This window comes from Arvicanthis niloticus, chromosome 4 (assembly GCF_011762505.2).
Source record: "Arvicanthis niloticus isolate mArvNil1 chromosome 4, mArvNil1.pat.X, whole genome shotgun sequence".
NCBI lineage: Eukaryota > Metazoa > Chordata > Mammalia > Rodentia > Muridae > Arvicanthis > Arvicanthis niloticus.
In genome coordinates, this window is record NC_047661.1 from 21,790,254 (window position 1) to 21,817,332 (window position 27,079).

Genomic DNA, 27,079 nt, shown 5'->3' on the forward strand with positions numbered 1-27,079 from the left:
TAAGCAGGAGGATCAAAGTTTAAGATCAGCCTGGGCAACTAAGGAGGATCTGAAAAGAGCGGGAAGCCAAGGCAGGCTCTCTTAGCTAAGAAAAAAGTTTCTTTCTCTTATTAATGATGTAACAGGGTGGGAGTGGATGTCCTGAGGAAAGCTCTTCCTGTGCGAACATGTGGAAGTGCTCACCTATGTCTTCACAGAGGCCTAAACATCTGGGAGTGCCCTGTCCACCTGGCTTTTAGTAACCCCCATCTACACTGTGACTGGGCCTAAAGTCCATGAACTCTGTTGCCTACTGTGGTGGTTCAAATATGCTTGGCCCACAGGAAGTGACACAATTAGGAGGTGTGGCCTTGTTGGAGGACGTGTATCACCATGGGGCTGAATTTTGAGATTCCTCCTGGCTGCCTCAGGATCAAGATGTGGAACCCTCAGCTCCTTCTCCATGTCTGCCTGTATACAACCATGCTTGTGTAAGCCAGCTCCCAATTAAATGCTAACTTTTTAAGAGTTGCCTTGGTTATGGTGTCTCTTCACAGCAATGAAAACTCTAACTAAGACAGCTACAGAAAGAAAATTTCAAGGTTTGTTCTCTGAAGCACAAAGGGCTGAGAGGGACCATGCTTCAGAGGCCAAAGACTTATGTAGCTGAGCTTCCCTAGAAAGACAAAGCATTTATCAACACACAGTCAATTTTCAAACAGGCAGAGGTGCCCAGAACATCAGGAGCCAGTTATTCCCCAGTGCATAAAGAGGGCTAGGCATGGACTGCCTTGATCCACATATACCCTGCACTGGCTGCTAGCCAGGTCTAAACACACAGCAATCAGGGTGGACTCTGATGACGAAGGGCCCTGATGTTTGCCAAGCTGGAGTGGGGTACATCCCATGTAACCCTCATAGAAGTTCCATGGCTTTCCTCTTTTAGGTGAGGCAATTTATCTGTGTCACTTGCTAATAAGTCTTAAGAACCAGTTCAGTCCCAGGTCTAACCTAGAGGCTGCCCCTTCCTTTCACCCCACAGCTTCTCATTGTGCGTGTGAGATATTATTTGAACGAGACATGGACAGCTGGTCGCTGCTGTGGAGTCTAACGGCCATGAGAGAGCACATTGGCACCACCCAAAAAGTCATAACAGCCACTTGCTTTTAAACTTAGTTTTCGATGGTGTGGCTTAAACCAAGGGCCTTGTGCATGTCAGGAGGCACTATCCACTGAACCACACTCCCAGCACACGGTCACTATCTGTAAGGGTAAGATTTGAGCGCTATTAAAAAATCTTGGAAACACAGGTCTACGTCAAAGAAATAAGGAATTAAATTATGTCAATCCTGTCTTCCCCTCAGCTTCAGTTGAGGAAAGGCCTCTGTTTTTGCACAAGGCCTGTGTTTTAATGTCCCCTGGGCTTTTAGAGTACTGCAGCTAGAGACCGTTTTCATGTTTTTAAAAGATCAAATCTCACTCTGTGGTCCCAGCTGGTCTCAAATTTGCAACATCGCTCACCCTGCCTTAGTCTTGGTATCTTCCTGCCTCAGTGTACCAAGTATGGGGATTTCAGGCATGCAGTACCACGCCAGGCTCCATTTTTACCATTTTAGCAGAAACAGTACTTGAATCTCACACATTGGCTTCTGTCTGCCTCCTTCCCTGTTATTTTAAATACAGCCATAATGTCGTGTCTCCTACCCCAATTCTATATACAGAAACTAAGTTCATACTGATGAAGTGCCACCATGGAACTTACATTCCTAGGTCAACTCAAGGGCAAAGCGTTCTTTATAAAGGTCACTGATTGCTGTTTAGGAAGATGCTCAGGCTCCCATCCGTTGCATGATACTAAAGGAAAGATCGTTCTGCTGTCTCTCTAAATATAGTGCTGGTGAACTATGCATGCACCAAGGGGTAAGACTGAAGTTAAAGTTACTTAACTTCAGAAAAACTGGTTTAAAGCATGGGGCACACAGATGCAAGGCATTTTTTTTTTACAACAATTTTCTTTCTTATGTTTAACAAGCTTTTCATTTGCTTGTTTATATTATGGCAGTTTACATGAGCTGCTGACCCCAAATACGGCATAGACTAAGTGACTATTTGAAACACTCTGCAGATAGCATTAGTCTATGAAAGACCATGAAATAGACAGCTATGCTCAATCTCTTCTAAGTTCACACATGGGAATTAATGAACAAATATCGAAGGCCAGGAAAACGAGACAGAACAGTTATTTCACGATCTTGGTATCTTTCAGTACATACCCTGGACTTTGAGTTACCCATGCCCAGTTCCAGATCCTTCTGAAGTCTTCTCCTCCTACATTTAGAAAAGTTAGTGATCCTCATGATGAAATAAACAAATGATTTTGGACTAGGGACCAGACTGAAGGGTGGAGGTAATGTTTTTCCATCATCAAAGTAGGATAGCCAAAGTTTGGAACGAGCAAACTTCCATTCTACATCACTGTCATCCTGTTACAAAATAAAACCCATTGTTAAAGTTAAAAAAATTTACTTCTAATCGTGTGTTCTTGTGTATGCATGTGTATGTATGTGTGTGAGAGTGCTTTCCTATATGTATGTGTTTGTATATATATGTATGTGTATGTGTGTACTTGTGTGTATATGTGTGCGAGTATATATGTGTGCAAATGTGTGTATGTGATTTTCAAGGACAGTTACTCTTAACTTCTAAGATGTCTCTACTAAATTTTAAACTAGACACTCTAGATCTGATGTACATTCTTATAGTAATTGCATTATGTTTTAAACAATTCAGTGACTTATTCACATTTATCTGCATACAATTCCTATATGTCTATGAAGTATAAACTCACATACTGATACCCAAGTGCTCTCTTCCATATGTCTTTGACTGTACCCACTGAGATGTAACCAGCATTTTCTGTTCCTCATTTTGAGGTAATGCACAAAGACAAGAAAAATTCAGGGTCAAAGAAGGATAAAACTATTAATCAAGTCTCCCTCTGTCGCCCCAATCATTTCTTTACATCCATCATCATTTCTCAGTCTCTGGCACCCTCCGGGCTCTTCCAGACCCACTCATAACAAGTTGTAGGTGTCACATGTCTTATTTTAAAGGCAAAAGGAAAAATGGCATTTAGATAGTTGAATCTTGTTTCATTCATCTGACTTTGTTTTGAAGATTTCACAAAAGCACAGACTGGCCTGGAACTTACACTGTAGCTTAGGCCAGCCCACTGCCACTTTCTCCTAAGTCCTGGATAACAGGCATAAGCCAACATATTTCACTGGGTCAATTACATTTTGAAGTTTGTATTTGTACTACATGTCTCCAAATGTCACATGAATTCTACATCGGCTAAGACTTGTCTTTATCTTTTTTCTGTTCCCAGTGTTCTCCACGGAAATTGGTGCAACCATCCCAATTGACAAAGGACATGAAGCCGGGCCACAGGGATAGGAAGTGAGCTTCTTTAGTCCTCAGTTTCTACCTACACTGATGCCACTCACACTTGCAGGACTGTCCTTTGGTCTCTGTTTATCCATTGTACTGGTTAATTCTGATTGGTACCATGACAGGATCTAGGATCACCTAAGAGATAAACTCCTGGGCATTCTTGTGAGAGAGTTTTAGAGTGAGTTAACTTGGGTGCTATGACATACCCTAAAATGTGGGTAGTTGGGATTCAAGGCTACATAAGGAGGAGAAAATGAGCCGAGGACCAATATCCATCTTTGTCGAGACTGAGATCACAGTGTGACCGGCTGCCTTGCGTTCTGCCATGAGTTCCCACCATGACAAACTGTACCCTGAATTGTCAGCCAAAAATAAACTTTTGCTTCCTTAATTTGCTTTATCATAGCAACAAGTAAAATAACCAATACATTCTGTGCTGGGGACACTATATACGGGAATCCATTCCTAAGTGCACACAGAAGCTAAGCATGGTGCTGCACACATGCAATCTGAGCACCTGGGAAACATGAAGCAGGTGGAGCTCAATGAGTCTGAGGTATGGGAAGCACAGCGATGTCCTCAGTAGCCTGGTTATAGAGTGAGACCCTGTCTTCCAAAACCCAGGCAAGCATCGCTATTTGGTGGAGGTAACACACAGCTAAGCAAAGACACTGAATCTGAAAGCAGAAGATATATAAAAGTACAAAACAATGGAGAAAGCTATGGAACCAACAGATCCAAAATCCAAAGCAAAGTGGTTTCCAGACACTGAACATTTTGCCTAAAGAACATAGTCTCAATTGCCATACCTGCCACCAGAATCAGAGTGGATGGCCTAGCATTTAATAATTCTCCTGCAGCCAATATTTCTAGCCAGTAGTCTTAAAGCTTCTAGACTCACAGGGCTGGAACACTCACCTCAATTTCTTGGTATGAGCTATTAATCATAGCAATTAGCATGTTGAGTAAAACAACCACCATAGTTACATTATATATTCCATAAAGAACATATCCAATATTCTCTATGAATTTGTGATCATATTTGAGGACAACAGAAGTCACTTCAGACAGCCCAAATATGGACCAAAACAAAGTCTTGAAGCTTTCTTCCACCCTGTTGAACAATAAAAACACCGTAATGAGTATTTTCCAGTGTTAAAAAGTAAAATCAAGCTAGTATTTAGTGCTATACAGATGTAAATATGATTATGAAATGCTACCATCATAAATTCCTAACAATTGCTTTTTAAAAAATATTATATACTTCATGTGTTTTGTCTGCATGTGTCTGTGCTTAGCATGCATGCAGTGCCTGTATAGGCCAGAAGAGGGCGTCAGATACCCTGGGGCTGGAGTTACAGATGGTTGTAAGCATGTGGATGCTAGGACTTGAACCCAAGTCCTTTGCAAGAACAACCAGAGTTCTTAGCTGCTGAGCCATCTCTCTAGCCCCCTAATAATTGCTTCTAATACAAATTTAAAGTTTTTCTGTTATATTTTAAGAATTAAAATTTAAGAATTAAAATATGTTTTAAACATAATAGCATTGACACAAGGAGTTAAGACAACTATTTTTGTTAACCATCTAGCAAAAAATGTTACTAATGTATTGAGTATACAAACGGATTTATATAGGTATCTGGAACAACGAATGATGCTCTATAATCCATTCAAATTATCTGAAGGAGGTTCAGGGTTCAAGAGTTAGGAGCCATCCCAAGTTAGGAATCATGACAAATATTAGTGGAGTAGTGTTACTTTTGAAATCATAATGATTGTCATTATAATTAGAAAAAAGTTTAAAGACACCTGTAGTATATTTGGCATAATCCTAACACCTCTCTGGGTGTGTTAACTTTGCATAATGAGACTATTAATTTAAAGAATCCTGCTCTGTTGACCTTTGATGCTTCAGATAATCCTGATAAAATTATTCCTGGCCTGAGCTCAGTATTTCCATTTTGGACAAACCTCAGGAATGACATATATAGCTTGATCAGGCTAGCCCTTCTTGTCCTGGGAATACTTTTATTCCTGCCCATCGCGTTAAAGCTTATCTTTAACAACATCAACATACTGGCAGCCAAAGTACCTGGCTTAAACCTGAAAATGGACCCCCAGACAAAGTTATTAAATTAACAGGCTAGCAAGCCAAGGATGGGTAAGATTCTGCACAGAGCCTTACCAACCTAAGACAGAAGTTCATTGCCTTTGATAATGCATATTCTCTGACGGGTAAGGAAGGCATTCTTGTCAGAATGAACTAAGACAGGCTCAGTCTTGTTAACGAAATAAAAAAGGGGGATATGTGGAGAGCCTTTGGGGCTGCTTGGCAAGAAGCTGACATGGGCCAAGGACAAGAAAAGGGACTGCTTGACAGAAATATGACATTGGCCAAGGACAAGGAAGTAGGCTTTAAGCAGGAATCTGACATTAGATTAGAATAAAGAAGTAATTTCAGGTAGAAGTTTAAATCGTAGCCTACAACAAAGAAGTAATCTCAGGCAGGAATCTAAATATTAGGCTAGAACAAGGAAGTAGGCTTCAGACATGAAAATGACCTTGGGCTAGGACAGGGAAGTAGGCTCAGATACTTTGGTCATCCTGATAAGCCTTTAGAAACAGTGATCACGGGAGTGTTCATGTAACTGGGTTTAATGCCTTGCTTTTTCTTTGACTATTTGTGTTTATTGTCTTGCTTGTTCCTTGACTATTTGAATCTATCGTATTTCTAGACCCTCAACCTAGAACTGACCTAATTACATGCATGTCATTAAAATGGTATAAAAGCATAAAGATAGAGGAGGTATAGGATAGGGGTTTCTAGGGAGGGGAAATGGGGAAAGGGGATGACATCTGTACTGTAACTAAATAAAATATCCAATAAAAATATTTTCAGAATTATTTTGTTATGATATATTATTTTTTCAATTTGTTTTTGAGACAGTATTTTACTATGTGAATTGATCCTCCTGTATCCAGATTCTAAGAGGTAGTATTCCAGGTATGTGACACCATGTCCACATTGTTAGGGTACTTAATAGTAATTATACTCTGGAGATTCAGGGGCTGGTGTCAATGCTCAGCTTTTCTGAAGTTATTCTGATGATGATTCGGTCAGCAGGAGAAAGCTGAAGTTATTTCACAATGCCCATGCTTTTCTTCTGGAAGTTTGGAAGGTTGGAGTCTGATTTTGTAGGTGGTTTGGAAATTTAAATCCAACTTCCTGGCTTAGGTTTAAAATGAAACACCCACTTCAAAAAAAAAAAAAAATCTGCACCTCACCATGACTTGCAACGAAGTAATTTGTACCTAGAACAAAACCAAGCTCAATACCCAGGGAACAGGCCAAAGAGTTTTGGTGTTCCAGATGGTGGAATTCGGTGCAGCCACTGGGGATAAGGAGGCAGATTCATCTTCATATAGGTATAATATAAAGGCTAGCAAAGATACATTAAGTGAAAAATTAAATGTAGCAACTGTGAAATACTTAGTCATCTGAATACAAAGAGAGGGCTATCTGGATAATTATTATTATTATTATTATTTGGAAAAAAATCTCTGAAAGTATTCAAGAGAAACCGTGGTTTCTGAGAATGAAAGACAGCTCACAGGCTGAGGGTCAGGGTGTGATGGAGAGGCTTCTCACTCTAAATACCCCTCCCCCATGCTTGAATTTTGTCCACAAGAATCCACAGCCAGCATGCTATCTATAGGGAATTAGCTCCCGAGATCCTCATGGGCATCAACATCTGAGAATGTGCAAGGGAATCCCAAAGAAATGGTGTTGTATTTCCAGGTTACCAGTATATCACTTCCTGTAGTATTTAAACCATCTCTTGGTTACTTAAAATATCAAATATAATACAAAGCTGTGCAAATAATTATTATACTACAGCGTTTGGGAAATAGTGGCGGGAAAAGGAGGTGCATGCTCAAAACAAACACAAATTTTTAAAAGAATAGTTTGATCCATGGTTGGTTGCATGTGGGGTACAGATTCTGAAAGCCAGCTGCACCTCCTCTATGGAAATTATACACATGTGCAAGAGTCACAGGGTGAGGGACTATGGAATGGTAGTCCCCAGTCTTGTGGCACACACCAGACTAAGCATCAGGTTCCATCTCTCATACAACTTTTATCTGAGGGCATTAAGATCGTTTTGTCACGTGATCTCACATCTGTGAACTGCATTAAAAAAACCTTCAACAGTTGCCACCCAAGGTCATTATGAAGCACAGATGGAAAATAGTTCCCCACCCCCCCAAGAAAATGATTCAGGAAAATAATACTTTAAAATATTTTAAAAACAAATTCTAAATAATAACAAAGCCTTTAGACCTGCAGGTTTAAACACTAGTTTACTTATTTATTCATTTAACCACTCAGCCAGTAACACTGGGACATCTAGTATGTTCTAGAAATGTTGTTAGTTCCTGAGGGTAGAGGGTTGAGGATAAGGGATTCTGTTCTGAGAGAGGAGAGAAAGAGAAAAGGGGAGGGGAGGGGAAGAGGGGGAAAGAGGGAGGAAGGAAGGGAGGGAGGGGAGGAGACACACACACACACACACACACACACACACACACACACACAGAGACAGACCACTCTAGCCTCCATTTCTGCATTAACTCATCCAGTCACGGGGCCACCCACCCCGCCCCTTCCTCTGGTACCTGCTCGCACTTCCTTGCAGCATCTGTGGACCAGGTGTGTGTGGGAAATGAGGGAGTTAGAATGGAAAGGACACCGCAGCTCCTACTGTGGGCAAGAGGTTTACATAACTAGCCTTATGTAATCCTCATGACGACGACCTTATTTAAAAATCTATCATGCTTATTTTAAAAATGAGAAAAACGACACGGGAAAATGTTCAGCAATTTAACCAAAGGGCGCAGTTAGAAAATAGCAGAACCGTGTTAAAACCCTGGTCTGCCAGACTTTCCAGCAATACTCTTTTCTATTATATTGCGTTGCCAGGTCATCTTTCAAAAGAAAAGAAAAATAGTAATGAACCATATGAACTGCCATGAGGGAGGAAACAGGGCCGTGCAGGGTCCTGTCCACTCTCCAATGGAGTCACAGGATTTTCTTTTCTTCTCTTCTCTTTTCTTTTCTTTTTTCTTTTTTTGTATTACAATAAAATGAGCCTCTGGCCTCCTTTACCTTTAAGACCTACTCTACAATAACTATTTAAGAGTTAACTTTAAGACAATTCAGATGACTCCAAGGACAGGATTCTGTACTTTACCTACAGGGACGTACTGTGCTGCTGTCTGGCAGCTGTGGCAATAGGGAAGCAATGGGAAGGTGGTGAGGTTTATGATATTCTTGCCTACAGGGAGAGCCCCATCCCCATGACAACCAGCCGCCCAGGGGTGAGAAGGAGATCTCACAGCTGGGGTAGCTCCATGCCAGCAGGGGAACCTAACACTCATAGTGACCATGGGGGTTAATCAAGAAAGGCTTCAGGGAGGAGGTGACTTTTCAGAGAGGGCTGGGCTTGGCATTGTCTTCTCAGGAGCTGTTCTGATTCTTGAATCCCTGCTACTCACTCCTGATGAAAACGTTAACACAGAAACTAGAAGAGTAATACAGACTTCAAAATGATAACGCTAAATTTAGTGTTCTACATAATGTAAGAGTTGTCCACTGTTAGACATTTGCCATCCAATTTTCTTAAAATAGCCCATTTGGTCCAGTATTTTTCCAAATCCTGATCACTCTCACTGAACTCCAAGAGTGGACTAACGGCCTGCATGACACTACACACACTGATTTTGCGGACTGTTTTTCCGCTCTTGAGGACAGCTTCATTATGACAGCTAGCGTCCCTCATTTGCTGGCCCTGTTAGAAGTTCTTTTATACCTTTCCAGTATGGCGTCTTACTTACGTGGTAAAAGCAGGATTTACTTTGGCCCCAAGGTAGTAAGAATAAAGTATGAACATGCCAATCATGAAAGCCAGGAACACCATGATGAAGAGAACCATGAACTTGAAAATGTCCTTCACCGTCCTCCCGAGAGAGATCTGCAAGGGCCCGAAGCTCTCGTTCGCAGGGAGGATGTATGCAATCCGGGAGAAGCTGAGCACCACAGCGATGGCGTACAGGCCTTCGGATATGATCTGAGGGTCAGAAGGGAGCCATTTATCTCTAGCTAGGAAAGGGAAGGGGGGAGGGGTGAAAGAGGGAGAGAGGGAGAGATATTACAAACAGAGTTTTAAAAAATATTTATTTCTAACTATGTAAGGCAAATACTGCAAACATCTGTTATATAGGCAGGTGGGTCTTGCTTCAGTTGAAACTACTGGCAATTTAATTTGTTGTCCAGATTCCATTTTTTAAAATGTAAAACTAGAAACAATATCTATATTTCAGTGAGTGAAACCCTATTAGAAAGACACTAAGACAGCCTCATCTGGCACAGAAATGGAATGAAATATGAGGCAGGGACACCGTTTTGTGGATGTGGACCATGTCCAGGGCAAGAGGCGGTTGATACTCTCTCTCCCCACCCCAAGGTGTCTGGTTACTTTGCCACCCTATAGACAAAGCCTCAGATAACCTTATTCTGAAAAAACTGATTTCATCTGTCAATTAACACAAGTAAAATGTTCAATAGCCATTAGGGAGAATATCACAAATCATGGCAGGGCTGACCCTGTGAGATCCGAGCCACAGGAAGCATAAGTGTGTTAGGTACAGACCCAGAGTGAGGGCCCAATAGCCTACAGCAGGTTCAGTTCCCTGGCAGGTCAATGAAATCATAAGTGGTTAATTCTGTGCAAACTGAGTCATCTCCAAAAGAATGGCTTCCCTGTAGATAATTGCACAGCAAGCTTAGCATCTGCTGACTGTTTGCTGTGTGTTAGACACTGCCTTCAATGGCCCACTGGTAGTTCTCTCTTTATAAAAACAGAAACAAGACCTAGAAGTTTAAAAACATACATAAAGGAAGCAGGGAAGCCCAAATTAATAAATTCCTGTCTGGCCAACAGTTACTAAATACACATGAATAAATTTAAATACACAGGCTATAGAAACAGTCAAAATTATGTGTCACGTAAAACAAGATTTAAATCCTTTAACTTCAAATGCTGTTTAGTTGCTCCTTTGACCCAGTATCCTTAGGGCATCAAAACTCTTGCTTGTTGATAATGTCATCACTTTTTTTGCATTAAATTGCATGCATTGCAATTTCTACATTTTGGAGAGTTCCTAAAACTATTTAAGTATCCTCACAATGTTGAGTCCTAATCACACAGAATTTCTAAAGTCTGTATTTTAGGCTTTCTTTATCAGTAAAGTGCATACAGATATTTTAATCAATCTATTTGGGCTGGGCAAGCACTCTAGGACTATGCAATATTTCTATGCCTTTATTTGTTCAATTAATTTATTGTTTTATATTTATTTATATGCAGGATCTCACTAAGTTGCCCTGGCTGAACTAAGTTGCCTTGAACTGTGCAGCCTGGGCAGGCTTTGAACTTGTGATCCTTCTTCCTAAGCCTCCTGTGTAGCTGGGATTGCAGACCTTACTAACATACAACTATAATGAAGAAGACTTGCCAGTCACAGTTCCTTAATACTGGTGTGTGCTGGCAAAGCTGGCACCATTGTCCTTCCATCTGGATGTCCTGGCCATACCAAAGGTACAGCATCCTCTTCAGTGTCTACGGTTTTCTCCACCTTCTCATATGTATGAACTTTAACCCCTATATCCTGCCTCTGCTGAATTTTCACTCATTTTATTTCATGCCACGGCACATCTAGTTTCTCAGAGTCTGGAGTTCATGCTCGCCCCACTGCTCACAAACCTATGCATTTCTCATGCTAAGCATACAGTGGTTGTCTAGGAATCTGAAGGTTGGCATCCCATAATTTCAACAATTGATGATCAACTGTGTTCTGAAACGACCAAACAGCAAATCCCAGAAGCAAACAATTTCTATGTTTTAAATTGCCCAGCCTCATAACAGTACAGTGTCCACTGGTTCTCCTTCACAGGGCATGAGTCACCCTTTGTCCAGCGTATCTACAGTGTATAGGCTGCCTGGCTCTTAGTGCCTGAGTAGCTATGTAGCTTACCAGATTGACAGTCTCTATACACTAGGGGCTGTGCAAAAACCCCCCCAAAAAACAAAAAAACAGAACAAAACAAAAAAACCCTTTATTTTACTAATCATCAATAGCCCCAGAGCTCAAAAGTTTTATTATAGTATATCTTGAAAGTTTCATTAAAATATATTGTTACAATTTTTGTGTTTTATTAGTTATTAATCTATTTATTATTTTATTAGTTATTAATCTATGATCTCTAATTTCCAAATCAAGCTTTATCACAAGCATGTGTTTACTTGTGAGAAAGAACACAGAGTTTGTAGGGTTTCCTTCTGTCAGTGATTTCAGGAATCGTTTGGGGTCAGAACATCCTGGACTCGTACAGGGGCGTTGCTTTCCAAGATGCCCTTCTGGACTCAGGAAAGAACCCGGCAGCTAACGACTCACCATAGGTGAAATACTGAACCTCAGGTGGGAGTGTGACTTCACTCAGGTCGCTCTCCTGCACGTGGCTGTCCACATACTGCTGCGCCTTCGTGGCCTGCAGGAAAGCCAGGAACCTGGCGGTGAACGCGGCGATGAAGATGGAGAGCATGCCGAAGTCGAGCACGTTCCACAACTGCACGATGTACTCCCGGGGCCCCTCCAGCCACAGCTCCTTGCACTCGGACCACATCATCCCTGCACGAGAAACCAGAGACTGCATTAGATCTTCCTGCTGAGGCCGAGGAGCTGATCCTCTGTGCACACCCAGGAAAGGTGTAACCCCAGCAAACACTGACTGTGCTGAGGCCTCCTGGTGGAGCTGAGTAGAAAGGACGCTTCCACTTAGGGCTGATGGAAATATACATGACACCGGAGCATGGGAGACAGGAAAGAAGCAAGCAGAACTCTGCTAGTCCAAGACTTTGTCCTGTGAGGTTTGTGGAGGAGTAGAGAAAAGGGACAGTATGAAATCAAAGAGGCTAATTAATTCAGATCATTGTTATGTAGGGGTACAAGTAGGACTCTGGGAGAGAAAGTCCCTGCAGACTTTAACAATAACCAAGCCCAGTCATCAAGGATCCTGACGGCCTCCTCTAGTCTCTTGTCCTACCACAACCTACTGGGGAGGCCAGGAACATGGTCTAAAACGGACCCAGTTCTAGAGGAAAATGTCATGAGTCACAAAGGATGAAATACTGTTTAACAGATTGTCATAACCCTGCACACATGGATGTCCAGCCTTTTGGTATGGCGATATGATATCATTTACAAAATGTTTGTTTGCACGTGGGTGCCTGCACCCAGTGTGTGGGATCATCTGGACACATTGTAACATTTTAAGAAGAAAATAAAGCTGACAATAAAATTCATAAAACAATGGCTTGCTCCAGGTTGAGGCTGTAGAGCAGCAAGGACCACACAGTGGGAGCAGACCACAGAAAGATTCTGAGATAGAGGTCAATGCTCGGACCAGTTCCGTTTCCTGAGATGGAGCAGAAAGTTTGTTTGTTTTTTGTTTGTTTGTTTGTTTTTGTTTTTTTATCACACTACTTCGAATTTTTCCTTTAACACAGCTTCTCAAAATGAGTTACCAGAAGTTAAGTAACAAGCATTCTGAAAATGGAAAAACTCCTAAAATCCCTGAAACTAAAGCCATATATAGCAAAGGCTCTTCAGTTGCAAGTATTTCAATTAAACAGTCAGGTCCATATTAATGATGTAGTGTGAACATATACCTTTCTGTGTGCATTAACTATTATTTAACCGTTTAGGTATTTTCTCATTTAGCCACTGCTTTAATGCTGGTGTTCTCATCATATACGGCACAACAGTTTTTAGTAGAAAATAGCGATCATTTCAGTAACTATTTTTTGAATAGAAATTAGGGAACTTAAAAAAAAGGCTTACCAAGAACCCAGACCATAATTAGCATTTCCGTCCATGTGAACTGCGTGGTCTTCACCCTGAAGATTTGCTTGGGGTAGTCGATAACAGTGATGTTTGGCAGTGTGGTGATGCCTTCAAACCTGTCTGAGGCGTTGAACACAAGCAGACCCAGAAAGATGATGAAGGAGGCAGCGTGTGCCACAAACTTCATGAAGGGACTTCGAAGAATTTTCCCCAGCTGTAATACAACAGAGAGGAGAGTGGAGATCGGATAGAGGGGAAGAAACGGAGGAGGAAAGGGGAGGGAGGGGGCAAAGGGAGGGAGGGGAGAAGACGTTCTAGAAAATCTGCCCTCTACCTGCAACAATCACTATACAAGATGAAAATGAATAAATAAAGGAAGTTGGAACATGTTCTGTTTGCTTCAGAGGAGCTATTCAGGATTGTCCAACCTGCAACCTCTGGGCCACGTGTTTCCTAGTATACTTATGTATGCTGCCCAATGCATTTGTAGACATCAAGTCACAATGTCAAAAGGTTGGACTCCCCAGCTGATATGTATCATGAAAAGTACTCTTTTCTTTAGGGAGTTTTTTCCTCTAAAATAATTTCAAAAGTCTTGGAAATCCAGATTCTTAAGGTCTGCTCTGCTGTAACCCATGTGCCCTTCTGGAAACCTGTGTGTGCAACAGGCTTCTTATTCTTATTTTTGCACGAATAACTATACAAAGTCAAAGTTCTTAAGCCTAGAAAAAAATATGTGAGTTTGTAGACTTACATAGGGCATTAAAAGCTTTTTTGAAGATGAAAAAAAATTACTACAAAGTAAAAAATTTTAGTTTTCAAATAATCCAGAATTCTCATACCACACATATTTTAAAAGGAAGAAAATATTAGAATCAAGATAAATACCTTATCAATTACTACTTACATATTGGGGAGATACATAATAATTAGAACTTTTAAGTAAGGTAGCTTGATTAAAAATATTAATCTCTGTATTCTGAAAATGACACTTATAATAAAGATACTTCTAATGGCTATCTTATAATTATTAAAAGGTAGTTCCTTAAAAATATCCCGTGATATACTGCCATTAAAAGTCTCATGCTCTGACAGAAATGAGAAACAGATTCTCTTGTCCCCAGGGCATCTGTAGTCCAGGGGTTAGGTACATTGGATAATTGTCAAATACGTTCACTAGTCTGCACATTCAAGTGTGAATGTTAACTCGGCCCATGACCCTCAAAAAGATGTGGCTCACGTTCACAAAACTAACTTAAAGCAAATGTCCAGAACCTTAGTTGGTTCAAATAACTACAAAGTGTCAAGTAATTTCTGAATCTAAACATGCGTGCACACAGACAATTGTCGTCTTTCCACACCGGACTTAGGAAAACAAGCAACAGGACAATTACACATCTTGGTGCCAAGACGGCTACAGGGCTCGAGTTTGGCATCATCACCAAGGCACATGCTGTTTCTTGGGAGTTGCCAAGTCTGTTTTTCTGAAAGATTTCTCTTTAAAACTTTAAATAAGATGAAAAGAAAGCAGTATACTTATCTTTAAAATGGGCTATATGTGTGTGTGTATGTGGGGGGGGGGTTGTTTGTTTGTTTGTTTTACAGTATTGGAGCCAAGGCTTCATGCACAGTAGATAAATGCTCTAATGCTTAGCTTTGTCTCCAGTCTAAGAATTCCCCATAGAAGCTGGAGGTCAACATCAAGGTCATTCTGGTGCTCTCCACCTTGGCTTTTGAACCTACAGTTCACCAGCTACCTAGACTGGCTGTCTAGCTAGTGCAGGGGTCTTCCAGTCTCTAGCTTTCCAGCACTGAGACTGTTGGCAAATGCTTTCCTACCTTGCTTTGTATGTGGATGCCAGGATGGAACTTGGGTCTTTATGTTTGCAAGGAAAGCATTTCATTAACTAAGGCACCCCAGCCTGATAACTCTCAAGTTATCTCTTTACTCTGTGTAATAAGCACAGGCACGAATGGGTTCTAGGGATGGCCAAGTTCCAACCTTTTATTTTTCTTATGATGAAATGCTACTACAGAGTGAGCCGAACTGTCATTTTATATGATGCAAAGTATGCACCCCAAAATTGAGCAAAATTGAGCAGTGCTAAAAAAGCAACCTAAAGCACACTGACCCCGATTCTACACACGTTGGAAATTTCTGGAAGAACAAAGGGCTTGAGGACCCACTATGGATATCACTGAAAATTAAATAACACCTCTGATATCCATGTGCTTAAATTAACCCACTGCAACTGTATCCTGCTCTAATTGACTGAGAGACCCGGAGAGACGGACTATCGGGTACCAGAACTTTGTGATGTATTTCCTCCTGAAAGGAAAACTGGTTGGGTTATAATTTTCTGCTCTCTGCAGGCTCTTCTGTGATTATTGTTCTAGTCTTTCGTGTTTATGTATTTAAAGAATTGTAGAATAACTTCTCCAAGATACATGACAGAGAATCCAGCAGTCATTGAACTTGGTCAGAATGACAAGTTTTCTACCTTTTATTATGGGAGGAAGGGGCAGATCAACAAGGAAGTAAAATGAACAAACGTTTTCACACATGTAAACACCTAGAGGAGACTGCTGAGCCATGGTAGACTTTCAGAGTCATTTATAAGTGGCCTTGATTGGTTTTGCCTGAAACAGATTCTGATTAAGAAGAAACCAGATTTCAGAATATAGGCATGACATTAAAGGACCCAAGGACAGCTCCTTCTCAGGGAGGAGCCCTTCATTAGCAGGGCAGATTCTGTTAGCATGGCCTGTATTCTCATCCACATCTGTGTAGGGGATTTCTTAATCACAAGTAGCTCCACTTGGGCAGGTTGAGAGAAAAAGGCCTCAGAGTGATCAAAGCAAAAGTGAGCAGTGCTAAAAAAGCAACCTAAAGCACACTGACCCCGATTCTACACACTTTGGAAATTTCTGGAAGAACAAAGGGCTTGAGGACCCACTATGGATATCACTGAAAATTAAATAACACCTCTGATATCCATGTGCTTAAATTAACATTCAGCCCCAGGTGCTTCTAACAGGCTCACATGAGAGCCCCGAAAGCAGTTAGCTGTTTCGTGGTTCTACTGGGTATGACTGTCTACTTCCTCCAGCCAGTGCCAGCCATGCTCTCCTTGTTACATATCAGTGGCAACTGCACACATGCTCCTACATTCCGGCTGTTTAGTCCTTCCTGTCTCCCATGGGAATTTCTACCTAAAAGCCTTACTACGTCATGCCTGCAAATGTGTCTTGCTGGTACCAAGTCATCTCTGATTCTACTCTTGAGTTGATCCACTCACTGAAATGTAGAACATTTGTTCAAGTCACTTAAAATGCAGAGCCCACGAGGCGGGAGCCTGACTTTAGTTTTCGAATTTTCCCAACAAAGATACACATTTGGCCAACCACAGAGGGAAGTGGGGAGTCTAGTACCCTGCTACAAGGTGCAATCCAGTAGCCGATGGCAAGGAATGGAAGGCCCAAGGCCACGACCAACACAACCAGACACTTGATAGCGATGGTCTGCTCCCGGAGGCCAGAGAGGTTCTCATACCAGATCGTCAAAAGCTGCTGTTGGCAGTTGGGGTGAGCCACAAACTGTTGGGAGTAGAGGGAGAGCGATATTAGTATTTCCACGTGTCTGTCCAGAGCACAGCCTGTTTAGAACCCTGTCTTCCCTTTATCGTTCAAACTTGCTTCCTATAAGGTGGACTCCAAAGGAGAAAAGTTTCTGCTGCCCTTCTTCCCAGTCCTTCTGGTAACTGACTTCTCTCTGGAAGTGATGGATTTCTTCAGTGAAAGCATGCCCCCACCATGCCACTTGTCAGTGTCCTTGTATTCATTTCAGAATGGGAAAAGGAATCGGTTATTGCATTTCTTGTTGACTAGAAGCAAGAGAAACGTTAGTAAATTTCATGTTACTCCTAAAATACATGTATGAAAAGTATGTAAATCATGGCACATTCGAGCTGTGTGTACCTTGGCTGGATATGAAAAGATCTGCACAGTGGTTACGCGAGGCCCACATCGGCTCGGCTCTTAACTGCTGAATTATGTCTCTAGCCTTGTTTTTGTTTTTTAGATCTTGTACAGAGTTTCTACATGCTACATCTTGCCTCTAAAATGTCTTCAGTTTTTTTTTTTTTTTTTTTTTGTGACACGGGGTCTCACGCTGTAGCCCAGGGTGGCCTAGTGATTACTTGCTTTGTTGGATGATTTAGTGTAAAACAGCATGGCTTTGGGTCAAATTATTGTCTTCTTCAAATTCACATTTTGAACTCCAAACTCCCAGTGTGCTGGTCTTAGGAGGCAGGGCTGCAGGACATACGTGGGGCCTGGGGATGGAGTATATGAGATGGTGATATAGGTGCTAGTGTATAATAAGCAACACCCCTATCCATGTTTTTGATACAATTGAAGTCAACGGCTTACAACTCAATAGGTGGCCCTGTCCAGAAACAGCCCTGCTGCCATCTTAACCTCAAACTTGCAGCCCCAGTGCTGTAAGAAATGAGTTTCTGTTGTCTATAAAGCACCCTGATGGTACCTCGTTCTAGCACCCCAAACTGATTATCTCACCGTTGCTGCTTGCCAAGTCTATGTTTTGGGCTTCTTTCCAAACCACTTACTCACTAACTTCCTCTCTCACCTCCTTTTTCTTTTAAGACAGAGTCTCACTCTATGAGTCCAGCTGGTCTTGAATTTGGAATCCTGCCTCAGACTCTTGAAACCTGGGATAAAAGATGTGGGCCACCACTCCCTGAAGGCTCACAATTTTGAAACTGTCTCACATCCTAACGCTATCATCAGGTGACCTTCTGGGAAAGGCTGTAGACACAATCAAAGCGGAAGGGTTCCCCGGTCTGTGTGCAGCCCCCTGGGATTCCCCCAAGAGCCCAGATCTTCACTCCCGCCTTGTGCTGTTTAGACACTTCTTTCATGTTTATTTCTCTCCTGTCTCTCTCCTCCCTTCACAGCTCCTGTCAATCATATTTGTTCACTCACTTCAGAATGCTTTGTACACTTACTGTCAGTACTGGTATTTGGCACAAGATAAAAACAGAACTGGAACTACTTCAAGTCATTAGCATCTATTTTTTTTTTTAGAGCACACAGTAGGCTGTCATTTATGCAGTATAAAAGCCATTATAATAAAACTCTGAACTCCACATCCTTGTCAAGACAGTAAAACACAGTCATCTTATAAACGTTAGTGGAAATGTCTCTGTGTTAGTGAGATCCAAGCTGCATGGATCCAAGTCAAAGCTTTCTGGAGTTGGCAGCCAGCCAGGCTGAGGACAAGGAACTGGGTATACCAGGAGAGCCACAGGTTGAGCATCAAATGTCATCGTATCAGATTACTGTTGTGGAGTCAGCCATGTACTTTTCTTGGGGAGAGGGTAAAAACCCTAAGGTTTCTACAAGGTACGAAGTACCTTGCTAGGAAATAAATGTCCTGTGTCCGTTTGGATGGATGAACTCACTCCCCTTGGGAATATCTGCTTGCTATGACTTGAAAGCATTGCCTTCAAAATCCTGGTATTGCCATGTGACATTCTGAGGAAGTGAGAGAGAGAGTAAGTCGTACCAGCAGGCAAGAGCACTGTCCATTTGTAGTCTCAGCTAGTTAAGAGTCTGCAGGGAGGCAGAGGATCCCTTGAGTCTAGGAGTTCAAGCCTGATCTGGGTAACTTATCAAGACTCTTAAGTTTAAAAACAGCAATCCAACTAAGAGGTGACGCGGCCCTTGCTGAAGGATAAAGACGTCGTAAGTGAGTCACATGGTGTTCATCTACTTGCTCTTCCATTCTTCTATCACATGAGGACACTGTTATGTTCCTCTGGAGGATACAGTCCTACCTGCCTTCAACTCGGACCTACCCCTGAACTGTGAAGAAGACACATTTCTATTTTATACTTCACAGCAGCACAAATGAACCAAGATGCTGCTTCTCTTGGGGTTTAAACTTCACAGAAATTGTGTTATCATCACCACCACCACCACCACCACCACCACCATCATCATTGTGTGTGCATGTATGTGTGAGCATGAGGGTGCCATGGAGCCAATATGAAGGCTATAAGACAACCTGTTGGTTCTTTCCCACTTCTATGTATAATCAGGACTGTCTTGGGGTCTCTATCACTGTGATAAAGACTATAACCAAAAGGAACTTACAACTCTCTGGTCATTTTCCATCACTGAGGGAAGGCTTTCACCACAAGCACCTTTCCTCACTGAGCCACCCTACCAGCCTGTGTGTGTTTGGATTTTGAGAGGACTGTAGGTCCAAGTTGGCCTAGAGCAGAAAGCAATCCTCCTGCCTCAGCCTTCCTCATGTTGGGATTGTAGGTCTGAGCCACCCCAATACTTGAGGACAGAAATAATGGTTTGGTTTGGACTCTTTCCTATCACACCTCCCAATGGGGCCACCTTTAAGTCTGAGGGTATGCATCAGGGCAACGATTATCCTCTCCACATAGTGTCTATGAGATGACCCACATTGACCCTTGTGGCTTACTTACATCACGCTCGCCCAACACTTACTATATGTTAAATCCCAGCATTTACCTGTTATAAAATTCAGGCTACCTGGCCTATTTCCTAAAAATAGGAGCACAACCTATGTTCTTCTTGAGATAATACCGTCTCTACTGAATCCATTAAAAACGCACACAGATTTCCCCCAACAATTTAAAACTTCGAATACAAATACATAAGGCACATCTTAAAAAAAAATAAAACCAATCCAATATTAGCAAGTAAGAGCAGAAAACCCTAATCCTTCAGGAGATTTTTTTCCCCTTCTTTTCAATAAACTTCAAAATGGGGCAGAGACCCTTATCTCTAAAACCACTCCATTTCCTGGAAAAATATCCCTATGATACTACGCTGCCATAGCCGGCTGCGTAAGGTTCTTATGTTGTTTTTCAACTTCAGTGGAGCAGCAAATTGAAGTCATTACAAAAATAATACCCTGATTTGAGATTTTCTGTGCCAAAGAGAGAATGCTTGACACATAAGAACATTTCAATGTTTCAATGGAATAAAAAATTTAATAGGGTTGCTGAACAACACACACACACACACACACACAGAGAGAGAGAGAGAGAGAGAGAGAGAGAGAGAGACAGAGAGATGTCTAATAGGATGTAAGCTGAATCCCAATAACCGAATAAACCTATACTTTAAACGATCATGTCACACCATCTTTTGAACTGTCCTCAGTGGGTACTGCTCTGTCAAACCCTTGAGGTGCTTCGCTCTTGCCTTTGACAACATTGTTATGTTAGTTACATGTTTATTTCTCCTTCTTTTTTTTTTTATATCTTCTACAGAACGTGTCTGTACTGCAGAGGGTCTAATTTTTAGATTTTTTTTTTTTTCTGTTAAGGATGGAATTGGAGCACTTGGCTGGGTGGGGCTCCAGAAACAATTTTTCTCTGTAGCCTAGTTTTACAGACTAAACAGCCTACCCATCATCAAATTTCCTATAATAGACATCCCCCACCATGGGTACAGCTTGAAGTATGTGGGGGAGGGGGAGACCGAGCTCTGCTTTCATATCACAGAACAGCAGAGATGTATGATCATAATTAGAACTCAAAGGGAGCAAATCATCTCGATGATGGAAGAGGCACAGTGTAGAATCACCGATTTCATTGACATCACCAACTACTGTAGCTATTCTTTGGGAATGGGAAAATTGATTTGTGAACTAGCATTTATTTATTTTGGGAGAGGGTTGAGACACGTTTCAATCTGGACCCCAGGCTAGCCTTGGGCTGTTGGTCTTCCTACAGTAGTCTCTTCAGTGCTAGGATTACAGGCATGCTCTGCTGTGCCTGGTCGGTATGTTTGCAACAACAGGGTTTAAAATTTTTGCTTATTTTAAATTAAAATGCTCTTTTAGATTTATGTATTTTATGTGTACGAGTGTTTTGCCTGCACATATGTATGTGCATGATGGTTGAAAATTAGATTTCTAATATTATTATTACAGATGGTTGAAAGCCATCATGAAGGTGTTGAGAACGGAACCCAGGACCTCCGCAAGAACATCGAATTCTCTTCACCACTGAAGAATCTCTCTAACCCCCTTTCCTTCAGTTTCTGTTGATGGTCTTTCTGGTGTGCAGAAGTTCCAAACTGTATGTTGTCAAGTGATCTGTCATTTTTTTTAAACAATTGTTTTAAAAACAGTTTTTATAGGTGTTTTATCTGTATGTATGTATGTGTATCACATGTCTGCCCACAGTGACCAGAGGAGGGTATTGGTCTGGAACTGCAGTCATGAATAGTTGCTAACAACCATGTCAATAATAACCAATAAGTAACCAAACCTGCGTCCTCTTCACAAGCAGCAAGTACCCTTAACCTCTGAGTCATCTCTATAGTCCATCAAGATTTCTAATATTATTATATCAAAAAGTCCTTTCCTAATAAGCATTGAATCCTTAGTTACGTATGTTGATCGGTAACAAATTTATTGCTAGTGATACTGCATACGTTGCAACCCATACATCAACTCTCTTAAGATGAAGTCAGGCATCACTCTGCGGGGTGGGCTGGCTAACAGAAGCATCTCTGCAGATGAGCTGTTTCTGCTAATATGACACTTTCAATAGAATGATAAAAAGCCCATGACAACTGAAATCAATTTTCTCCTCTCAGGTGCCAAAAGAAAAGAGATTCATATTGCAAAAGCGTGACTCTGTCTGGACACTTTTCTAAAAATGGCTTGCTATCAATCGTGTTCAAAATTATCTTTCCTCCAACATAAGGAAAACCTCACAGGAAGAAACCTCCGAGGGGGCATTTCATTATCTTAGAGCTGATCTGTTCCTTGACAAGTTGTTTTATTTCAATTTCTAGTAAAAATCTTCCCTTGTCATTAATGACTGGCCCAAATCCCGTTTTCTGTACTGTGGTGGATGTGTGTGTGTGTGTGTGTGTGCGCGCGCGCGTGCCCACGTGCACTCTCGAGTGCATGTGTGCATGAGTGTACAGGCTCACATCTAGAAGTAAGGTGTGGGAGAAAGATCTTTCTACATTCTTGCTTTGTGTTAGAATGTAAGCTACGTCTTGGGTTCCAATGGTCAGAGTTATGTGGCAGGTTTGGTTTGCAAGAGGTCTTAGGACAACTGGCCAAAAACTCAGGACATTCCTCCTGCAAGAGCCAACACTGGCCACTCAGCAGAGCCAAAATTGGGCCCCAGGTACTCCCTTACCAGGTAGTTCTGGGCTTGGATCTAGGCAAGATTTCTGGGATGTTTAGTTTATATAAGCTTGTACCATTGTCTTTCTTTGCAATTCTGTGAGCTTCCAAGGATCCTTTGTTAAATCCTTTTCTGAAAAATCGGTCAGATACTAAGGGTGGGACTTAGACAAAATTGTCTTTGATACTTCGACTTGCTTAAGAGATATTGCTCTGATATGAGTTTCTGTAATGGAAATACTGTGGGCTAATATTTAGTGTGTGCCGTCACAGATGAGTCCCTCATGCTAACTGCTCACATTATTTCTCATGATCTTCAAACAACTGTTATTGTACCACTTTGCTGAAGCTCAGGACTTTGGTGCTGTGTGTGGCTAGTCAAGAACCCACGGTGACATCAGAACTTGAACCCTTCCTTGCAGATGGATCTACTGCCTGTCCTTGTAAGCATGAGACCACGACAAAGGAAAAACAGAAGACATGGCTGTCCACTGGTGACTCTCGATATGCCCCTTCCAACAGCTGCTGCCTCATGATTTCTCAACTTCTATCTTTTATTAAAGACTTAGTTTATTTTAAAAGTATGTGTATATGTGTGGGGAGGTGGGGGTTGTTATCCAGCATTGGATCCCCAGGAGCTGGAGTTGCAAATAGTGGTGAGTCACTCAACATGGTTGTTAGGAATCATACGTGGGTCCTCTGGAAGAGACACATAGGCTACTAGCCACTAAGCCATCTCTCCAACCCTGTCAGCTCCTCTTACATACAAAACACCCCCTCTCTGTTACCTAACACACTTAAATTGCCCAATTCCAGAAACAGAGACTTATACCATATGACATATTTTAACTACAATTTTCACAAATAATTATTTAATGGCTCAATGAAAATTAGTAAACAAAAACACACATACCAGGTTTTTTTTCCTGCAGTAACCATATCGAAAATAATTGTCATCTTTCTTTATGACCCTGGCATGACTACCTCCACATCTGTAGTATGTCATCAGACCTGTCATTTAAGCTTGGTAACTCTGTGCCCTCTATAGAGACTCTTATCTAGCTTCCCTGGTTTATATGTAAAGTGCATAACAGGCCCACATTAAGGATCAACAAGAGAAAGTATGTTATGCTATCTCACAAATGCATGTAAGCAGGAGTATTATCATTATTTTATTTATTATTTTTGTTGTTTCACACTGGCTCTCATGTAGCCCAGGGTGGTTCCAGATTTGCTAGGTACCTGAGGCTGGCTTTGAACTCTTGATTCTCCTGCCTCTTCTTCCCAAATGCTGGGATTAGAGAAGTGTGCCACCATGCTGTTATTATTAATGGCACTGAAATCCACAGTTTGAAGAGTACTTGGTTTATTCTAATCCATTTAAATTACACTAGACCCCCAAGATACATAAAAGATAGAATCCCCTTATATAAGGAGATGGAAATGAAGAGGACACTTATCCTTGACATCAAAAAGTCCTGGGTCCTACAATAGGTAACGCTTGAGAAGGGTCAGAACCCAAGGGCCTCCCACTTTACATCAATGCTTCCCTCAGCCTCTCTGCCTTGTTTGTTTTCCAAGTGTCCCTTGGGTTGCAGCATCACCAGTCCATGCCTGCAGATGACTGGCTCACTCACCTTTTTGACTTCATACTTAATGGCAAGTTTGACACGACTCAGTGATGCTTTGTGCCCGTGTCTCTCCAGGGGCTCAGCTGATTCCAGATCTCCGTTCAGAATGGCTTCCACCTCCTCAGAGTCCCGACACAGGTCCAGCACACCCACAACGAAGTCTTTGCATTGCATGGAGAGCTTTCTGTAGTCATTCTAAAACAAGAGGTTTGGTGTTTAATGCCAAGAATTTCTCTCATTCAGTGGCAAACGCCTGGGAACAGGATGTGTGGATAAAGGTGTCCCTGACTCTGGGCAGGAAGCTGCAGCACCTTCCTGGATACAAGGATGGTTAAAGCAGATACATATGGATTCTCCTGCCTTCACTAAGTTTCCTTAAAGTTCTTAAAATTATATGGACCCAATCTCACTTATATGTGGAATCTTTAAAAAGTCAAATACTTAGATGTACAGAATAGAAGGTGCTCTGCCAGAGGCCAGGAGGCAGAGAGAACTGGTCAAAGGACAATATGTTAATTCCCTTGAGTCACCCATCCAGCACTGTACACTTGTATCAGCACACTATATGATATACCATATGCCACAATATGTTCAATTATTATCATCAATTTCAAATTCTCACTGTGTAGTTTAGACTGTTCTGGGATTCACTGTGTAGCTACAGCCGGCCTTAAATTAGAAATCCTCCAGGTTCCACCTACCTTGTACTGTGACATCAGTTGTATACCATCACACCATTTTATAAAAAACAAAAGTGCTCCAAAAAAGCCATACATGATAGCTCACAAGACGAGGACTACCCGAGTCTGAGGTCTGCATGGGCTACTGTTTAAGACCCTGTCTAAACAAACAAAAACAAACCAACAAAAATTAGCAGCGCTAACAAAAAGGCAGTGCACATACAAATCACTGGTTTATATTAAAAAACAATTGTAGTTGAACGTCTTCATGCCGCAAGTACTCCTATTGCCTGCAGCATCTGCAGAAGTGCTAGGATCTCAGCCCTAGAGAGCACCGAAGGTGATGCTCACAGGACACTGGGGGTTTCTCTCAATGCACTGAAAGTTGGTGAATTGATTTGAACACTGGGATTTTGTCCTCCTCCTTCTTCTCCTCCTCTTCCTCCTTTTTCTCCCCCCTTGCTTCTTTCTCTATTTTCTTCCTCTTTTATAAAGACAATTATCCCCCAAAAGGACCCCTCTTTTATATAAAATGTTGTTTTGGGGGAACCCCTAGAAAGTCCCAGATACCAGGGATGTGAGAAGCTCCCAGGACCCAATGGGGTTGGCCTTACCTGAAATGCACAACAGTGGGGAGATGGGACCTAAAGAGACCACCTCCAGTAGAAAGACATAGCCCCATTTGAGGAATGGGGCCACCTATTTATGTTCAAAATTCTTGACCCATAATTGTTCCTGTCTAAAGGAAATTCAGAGATAAAAATGGAGCAGGGACTGAGGAAAGGCCATCCAGAGACTGCCCCAACTTGGGATCCATCCCATGGGCATTACTGATATCATGTTGTGCTTATAGACAGGAGCCTAGCATGGCTGTCCTCTGAGATGTTCTACTAGTAGCTGACTGAGACAGATGCAGATACTCACAACCAATCGTTGAACTGAGGTCAGGGACCCCTATGGAAGAGTTAGGGGAAGGACTGAAGGAGCTGAAGAGGATTGCAACTCCATAGGAAGAACAACAGTATCAACTAATCTGGACTCCTCAGAGCTCCCGGAGGCTAAGCTACCAACCAAAGAGCCTACATGGGCTGGTCCATGGCCCTGCTGGAGATGTAGCAGAGGACTGCCTTGTCTGGCCTCAGTGGGAAAGGGTGCACTTAATCCTGTAGAAACTTGATGCCCAGGGAAGGGAGATGCTAGCAGGGTGAGGTGGGAGTGGGTGGGTGGGTGGGTGGGTTGGTTGGGTAGCACCTCTCAGAAGCAAAGGGAAGGAGGATGGGGTCAAGATCTCTTGGAGGAGGGACCAGAAAGGGAGGTAACATTTGGAATGTAAATAAATAAAATAATAAAAATACAAAATATTGTTTTATGAACAAAATTTTGTTTTATGGAGAAAAAAAAAAAGGAGAGAATGGCCAAGTGACAATGCTGAACAGCAAAGTCAAAACAAACTTTATCTCTTTGTACAAAAGTAGTTACTTTGAAGCTAAAGCAGGACCACTTCTAGAATGGAAACTTTCTGAAGCTTCTCAAACACAGATCTAATACCAGTGGCATCAGTGCCACCAAGAACCTCCCAGACATGCAGTTGGTAGGCCCTGCCCTGAAGTAGAAACTAAGGAAACCCAGCAATTCCATACAAGTCAGAGTTTGAGAATGACTGACAACTGAAGAGGAGGCTGCGGCTAGTCCCCGTAGAGAGACACCTCTCTGGTTTGGCTGAAGGGCATGTTATCTTCCCTTGCAGAAATGGAAGGAGAGAAATGGCTGATTATATGGAATTGGATTCTCCAGGGTTACAGAATATCAATACCTGAGAGAAACATTCCAGGCCACTGGAACTAACACTTTGCTAAAAATAATCTGTGAATCTTTAACCCATTTGCATATTTATTTGGTGTGATGGATGGTTGGTTGGCAGCCTCACTGTTACCTTCTGAATAGGGCTCTATTTTTAGCCTATTGGATCCAGTTAAGGTACCACTGACCATCTCCGGGGAAAGTGCCTCACTTTTGAAAGCCCCATTTCTACCTTGGTGACTTTGACTAAAATTTTAGCCTGTAGAGAAAGTTACACCAGACATTCTATAATTTCTGCATTCGAGAAGCTGAGGCAGGAGGGCAAGTTGGAAGCTAGTCTGGGCTATATAATCAGACAC

At 41.9% G+C, this 27,079-nt stretch overlaps 1 protein-coding gene across 4 annotated transcripts in view; it reads right to left on the reverse strand.

Moving 5' to 3' along the window:
* Nucleotides 1–27,079, reverse strand: part of Trpc3 (transient receptor potential cation channel subfamily C member 3) — a 62,763-nt gene that overhangs the window by 11,834 nt on the left and 23,850 nt on the right. For 3 of the 4 annotated variants that reach the window (XM_034501269.2, XM_076932296.1, XM_076932295.1), the window contains exons 3-9: nt 24,247–24,435; nt 16,825–16,989; nt 13,390–13,606; nt 11,944–12,177; nt 9,325–9,589; nt 4,351–4,546; nt 2,253–2,462 (exon numbers count right to left, since the gene is read on the reverse strand). In XM_034501269.2, the coding sequence (XP_034357160.1) occupies nt 2,253–2,462; nt 4,351–4,546; nt 9,325–9,589; nt 11,944–12,177; nt 13,390–13,606; nt 16,825–16,989; nt 24,247–24,435 (1,476 nt within the window). The remainder of the gene's footprint in view (nt 1–2,252; nt 2,463–4,350; nt 4,547–9,324; nt 9,590–11,943; nt 12,178–13,389; nt 13,607–16,824; nt 16,990–24,246; nt 24,436–27,079) is intronic. The other variant, XM_076932297.1, reaches the window with a different exon arrangement.